The sequence below is a fragment of the Helianthus annuus genome, chromosome 1 (genome assembly GCF_002127325.2).
Source record: "Helianthus annuus cultivar XRQ/B chromosome 1, HanXRQr2.0-SUNRISE, whole genome shotgun sequence".
NCBI classification, from domain to species: Eukaryota; Viridiplantae; Streptophyta; class Magnoliopsida; order Asterales; family Asteraceae; genus Helianthus; species Helianthus annuus.
The window spans coordinates 66721652-66728229 of NC_035433.2; the positions used below are offsets into that span (position 1 = coordinate 66721652).

Here is a 6578-nt window from a genome sequence, read left to right on the forward strand (position 1 = left end):
GCGTTTAGCTTTGGTTCATGGGGGTGACAAGATTTTTGAGTCCGTGTCGTGTCGGATAAGATGACTAATAAAAAAAAATGTTTCTCCTAATCCCTATCTATATATTTCTGTATGGAAATAACTATTTACTTATCTTAGTTATGGAAACATTACTAATCTACCATTGGCTAATTTGATTATGGACAAGGGCGAAGTATAGAAGGGGCGGAAGGGGGCGTCCGACCCCCCGAACTTTTCGCTCAGTATATGTACTTTTTGTATAGAAATTTTTTGGTATATACGTTTTCGACCCCCCGGTTCTATAGAATTTTTTGGATATATACGTTTTCGACCCCCCGTCATTCGGGTCAAGCTTCGCCACTGATTATGGAAATATCATCATTACAAATTTAATTTTACTAATCAGCCTTAAACTGTGCAATAGTCTACTAGATTCAAGGGTACTTCCTATAATCAAAATTGCAGTATATTCTTAATCTCATTTTATATGCACTTGAGTTTATACACACTAAGGCTATAGGGTGTGGTCATGACCCTCATGACCACCATGACCCTCCATGTTAGTGCCATGTAACTCATCTTTAATCCACCATCCAAAACCACTACCCTAAGGGTATGGTCATGACCCAAACCATTAGCCCCTTATTTATTATCTTTGTCTAAACAAAAAGGAAATGATTTGTTGAAAAATGGAAAGGAGGACCATGGTTGCCATGGTTTAATCCATGCAAACCATGGTGGATCAAACAAGGGGGTGGTGTAGCCTTCCATTCATGTTCCTAGGTGGCAAATCATGTCCCAACCATGATCCCCACACCCTATAGCCTAAGACACAAAGGAGTTTACCCAAAATAGTTTTAGTTTGTATCTATCTTAAGTTAAAATGATCTGGAGTCATTGACACCTTTCATTTTTAGTTCTTTTATATTCTTTCTTGAAACATTCGACCCGACCGTTTCAATAGATAATTCTTTAATGTTTAACCAATGGCATTGTTACCTGTTTTATTTTTATGTTTCCTTTTTATTGTTTACTTAATTCATTCGACGGAAGAAATAATATTGTGTTTCGTTAACCCTTTATTTTCTTTAAATATATGTGCCCAACTGGAGCTGTTGACCCGTTTATTTTACAATTACTTTCAAAATATTATCTTTAAACTTTGGAGCCCGTTTCATTTTAGGGTATACGGAGTGGTGCAGCAAAGGGTTTTGCTGCGCGGCAACACCGCCGCTGACCCCTTTGCCGATCGGTTTCGTTAATCACGCGATGAAGGGATGCCGCTCGGGAATCATGAGAGAGAGAGGGTAGTGTGAGAGAGAGAGGGTAGTGTGGGGTGGGGTCCATTCCAGTCTCAACCAATCACACATTTTTTTTTTAAATAGTTTATCACTTCACCAAGTGTCTAACCATAATATATACGTTTTCGACCCCCTGGTTTATAATTTTTAAGGTATAATTTTAGGTCCGGTGACTTCCGACCCCCCAGTCGGAAATCTCAAGCTTCGCCACTGCTTGGACCCCAGACCTTCCCCTCTCCAACCTAGGTGTTTTTAAAGGCTTTGCTTTTGCCAATTGACGGTCACCCCATTTGTAAACTAAACTTCTATTTGATTTTTTCCCTTCAAAATAGACTAAATTGTTAAACCTTCAAGCTATATATAAAAATCAAACTCAATGAATCATATTATACACGCAAGACCAGCTGTGGACGATTGAAAATTGAACACCCCAACCTACAACTTCAACTACAACTAGACATCCATTAAAATGGGAGAAAAATAATGTTTTAATTCCAATGCCATAAATGTTACCATCTTTATTTATATTTCCGTTTAGAACACTCTCATACTTATGTGAATTCAAAGTGAGCTTATCAAATAAGTGGATAATGGGGATCATTATTTTGATTACAGGATTGGCAGGCCCTAGCGGCTTCGGATCAGCCACCACCGCCGAACAAGTGACCGAAGGAATCAATGCATCCCATCTTACTGTAGTCATTACAGGTCATCTAAAGTTTGTTACTTTACTTACTTTTAAGGTAGGTATTAAGGAAGTTATGTTTTATGCCTTATTTAAGTGTGGTTTACTAACATTTTTTCTTAACTTTTTGTCTGGATATGTATACATGTTAAAGGCTAATACTATTATCGTATTTATTATTATGATAATTTTAGTCGTATTCTAAAATGTCATGCGTGCTAGGGTCTCTTCTTAGGTTGATACTTTTTATTCTGGTCATCCGTCTGGTTATGCATATATGTTAGAGGTTAATACTATTGTGTATGCATTAAGACCGTAAACAACCATAATTCCGCCGACTATAAACAACCTAGAGATTGCCGCCGCAACGCGCGGCATCTGGCACCGTCCTAGTTTAAATACTATATTGTGATGTTGACCATATTTATTTTAGACAATAAAAAATGGTGATGTTTTTTTTTTTTTTTTTTGAAACGTGAACTTCATTAAAAACAGCCGAACCCGCAAACCGAGACGGACAAAACAAAACAAACTACATATTTACAAATTTACACCAGTCTCCCCAGTCTAACAAACCTTTCTTCTCCCTATGCTTGAACCAAAAAAAACTAACCGTCCTAACCTCGGAGAAGATGTCATCGACACTACTCCTCTTGCCGTTGAATCTGAGACAGTTTCTAGCCTTCCACAAACACCAACAAGCCGATATCACAATACCTTGTAGAGCCTTCCTTTCCAGCGGCCCCCTATCTCCAAAGGAATGAACCGCAAGCAAATCTCTAAACGAGAAGACGAAAAAATTCATAATCCGGCACCAGAAACTAATTTTTTCCCACACTCCCAAGGCCACAGGACACGCAGTAAAAATATGCAACACAGAATCGGGACCGGACCCACAAAAGCTACATTCTTCACCATCCACCACCACACCCCTTGCTACAAGCGCCTCCACAGTCGGAATCCTATCCATCTCCGCCCGCCACGCCAAAATATTACATTTTAACAGGACCCACTTACACCAATCCATCACGAATCTATTGTTGTAATCACTTTTTGCCTCAATAAACTTCTTCACAGCCGCAACCGAAAAACCCTCCGAGCCAGACCCAACCCACCTCCAACGATCAAGAGAATCAGACAAAGTCACCGAGCTCAGGGCCAAGACCAAATCGCGCCATTCAGCCACTTCGACCTCAGAGTTTGGGACATGTCTCCATAACCAAAGACCCTCTCCGAGAATCCGATCACGAACACAACAATTTTTCACAACCTCCAAATGAAAAAGGGAAGGGAACATATCTTTCAACGGAACATCAAATAACCATGGGTCCAGCCAAAATATAATGCTATCACCCCTACCCACCACTCCTTTAAACAAGTTCCGAATAGCCGCATTATCCGCTACCGGCTTGTTCAGCACCGAGACAATATTGCACCAAACACCACCATTCGCTTTTTTCGCTGGGAAAAAATCCCACTTGGATCCACCCACGTGTAACGCCTCAATCACCTTAACCCACAGGTTCTCCTTCTCATTTTAAATCTCCATCCCCATTTAGCTAACAGGGCAATGTTGACATCCTTCAGTTTGTGAAGCCCCAAACCCCCCACCTGCTTCGGAGACGTGACTCTATCCCAAGCGACCCAGTGTAATTTCTTAACATCTGAAGAGCCTCCCCATAGAAATCTCCTAATCATAGCCTCCAAGTCAGCTAACACCTTAATTGGAGCCTGATAAAGGGAAAGAAAGTAAGAAGGAAGACTCTCCAGAACCGACTGAATCAAGGTGACTCTCCAACCTATAGACAGAAAAAAAGCTTTCCAAAGAGCGAGACGTTTCTCGAATATATCAAAAACAGGTCTACAGTTTGAAATACAATTCATATTGACCCTGACAGTCAAACCCAAATATTTAAACGGAAGGGTAGCAGCTTTGCAACCCACCAATACAGCCATATCTTCGACCTCCCCTTTGATCAACCCGCGCCCGAAAAGATTTGACTTGGTAAATTTATTTTGAAGGCTAGAACATGAGTGAAAGCACCTTAGAATTCTCACAACGTTCAGAATATTATCACGACTCCAATCCCCCATAATAATAGCATCGTCAGCATAAAGAAGATGTGAAACGGTAGGGCCATCATTAGGGAGAGAAACACCTTTCAACAGACCCGATGCACAAGCCCTTTCAATCATATGCGATAACGCTTCCATAACTATGACAAAAACCCTAGCCGACTCCAAAATACCTTTAATCCATAAACACCATCTGTAGGAGAAGCCCATTTGAGCTAAGATATCCACCACGAAATTCCAATGAACATTATCATATGCTTTCTCAAAATCAGTCATTAGCATAAAAACTTTTTTGTTGACTCTTTTGGACCAATTCTGAATCTCGTTAATGATTAGCGGGCCATCCAGAATATACCTCCCACAAACGAATGCCGACTGGGAAGTCGATACAATAGAATCCAACACCGTCTTAAGCCTACTAGCCAAGATTGTCGAGATCACCTTGTCAATGACTCCCACTAAACTAATTGGCCAATAGTCCTTCAACCCTTGCGGGTCTTTGACTTTATGAATCAGTGCAATAAAAGAAGAACCACACCCCAAATTAATCTTCCCAGAATCGTAAAAGTCCGACAAGATGTTAGAGAATCGTCTTCTAACAAATGCCAATAGTGCTTAACAAAATGAAAATTAATACCGTCTGGGCCTGGCGCCCTGTCGTCGCCACAAGAAAAAATAGCACTTCTAATCTCGTCTTGAGAGAACCGGGCCTCTAAACTCTTAGCTTCACTATCCGAAATCTTTTTAAGTCTTCACAAACGAGCCGAGGACGGTCCTCACAATCTTCGATGAACTTGTTTCTAAAAACACTTAAAAATTTCTTTTTTGATCAAAGACAGCTTCGTCACCCACACCCCATCCACGTTCAAACCTTGAATGATGTTGCTGGCCTTCCTGCAATTAATCATGGTATGGAAAAACTTAGAATTTTCATCACCCTCCTTCGCCCATCTAATCCTTGATCTTTGCTTAAAATCTTTGATTTTTCGAGCTTCTTCATCTTTAAGAATCTTTTTGCTTTCCAGCAAAATCCACTCCTTTTCTTCAGTCAGATCCCTCTCCTCCATCACAGATTCGATGTTTTCAAGATCCGTCATGGCCACAGCCACCTCCTCAGAGCTTTCTTTTAACATGTTGTCCCTCCACTCTTTTAATTTAACTCTAAGAACACCCAATTTCTTCGAAAGCGCAAGGTCATGAAGACCGTGGGGACAAGAAGGCCCACTCAAAGTACTGACAACGACATCATCAAACCCCTGTTTCCCAAACCAAGAGTCAAAAATCCGAAAAGGCCTTGCCCCAAAGTTGGCAGCAACGGACTTCAAAATAATCGGACATTGATCAGAAAAATAACACGAAAGAGCCACCACACTCGCTTCCGGCCACACATTGAAAAAACCAGAGCAAACCAAGAATCTATCCAATTTGCTAAGTTTCCTCCCATTATTCGACGAACAAGTGAATTTCCTGCCAGACATATTATATTCGACCAACCCAGCTTCATAAATAAAGGAATTAAAATTATTAGCACATGCTTGCTTAAACGCACAATTCCTCTTCTCCTCCCGGTGTCGAACAACGTTAAAATCACCTGTGACTACCCAAAAACCATCGGTCTCAGCGATCACCCAGGCTAGCTCATCCCATAGTAATTTTTTAGCATGAACACTTTGAGGAGCATAAACGTTCAAAACATTCAGCACAACTCCACTTCCCACAATAGAGCCCCTAATTAGCAGAAAATTCCAGTTCTTGGAAACCGATGTCTGTTTAAACATAGAATTATCCCACAAGCAAACTAACCCACCTGAAAATCCAACAGAATCAACACTAGCAAAATCGAAAATCCCACTCCCCCAAAAACCAGAGATATCCCCGATCGTCACCGAACTCTTTTTCGATTCCCCTAAAGCCAAAAAATTGATACCATTTTTTGCTCTCAAACTTCTAACCCAACCCTGCTTCTCCTCTCCCCCAAGACCGCGGACATTGAAAGATAAAAAATTCATTGGACCACCCCATTGATACCTGACTTGCCGACAATATCTTCAACCAATTTCGACTGCGACCTGAGGTCCACACCCACTTGAGCTCCAACCTCAATAGTTGCTGAAACTTCAGCCTCGAACTCAGCTCCCGAATTCCTATCGCCCGCGTTAGCAACCTTGCTGGATGGACCCATAGTAGAATTCTCCCCATCGAATGACTCAGGGGAAGACGCCCTGATATTCAGATCCAAGGGGCCATTCTGACATCGAGACTGGTCATGAACAGCGCCATAACTGCAATCTGGGAACGAATAACAAAAACCATCCTCGTCTGCTTGCCTTGGCCTTTTGTTTGGCCTCAAAACCTCAGGAGAATGGACCATAGACTTTTTGTGACACAAGTGGGCTGGGAACTTGGGCCTCCCTGATCCAACTTTACTTTTTGTACCAACCCCCGTAATGAAACCTTTCTGAGCGACCCCACCAAAAGCGGACCCACCTGTTACTTTTAAACCAGCAATACTAAAC

At 41.4% G+C, this 6578-nt stretch overlaps 1 protein-coding gene across 1 annotated transcript; it reads right to left on the reverse strand.

Annotated features, from left to right (window-relative positions):
• Positions 1–2518: 2518 nt before the first annotated feature.
• On the reverse strand, positions 2519–6071 carry LOC110898836. The gene is made up of 3 exons (XM_022145712.1): positions 4900–6071; positions 3598–4657; positions 2519–3514 (listed from the first exon to the last, which is right to left on the reverse strand). Exons 1-3 carry the CDS (start codon positions 6069–6071, stop codon positions 2519–2521), a joined length of 3228 nt encoding a protein of 1075 aa, XP_022001404.1.
• Positions 6072–6578: the final 507 nt, after the last annotated feature.

Bases quoted from the DNA above. Each gene is read 5' to 3' on its own strand.
- LOC110898836 (XM_022145712.1), bottom strand. From the start codon at position 6,071: ATGAATTTTTTATCTTTCAATGTCCGCGGTCTTGGGGGAGAGGAGAAG. The intron at 4,658-4,899 runs GTCTTTGATCAA...GGCATTTGTTAG, and splicing joins GGGGTGTGGGTGACGAAGCT to AAGACGATTCTCTAACATCT. The intron at 3,515-3,597 runs GTGGGGGGTTTG...TAAAATGAGAAG, and splicing joins GAGTCACGTCTCCGAAGCAG to GAGAACCTGTGGGTTAAGGT.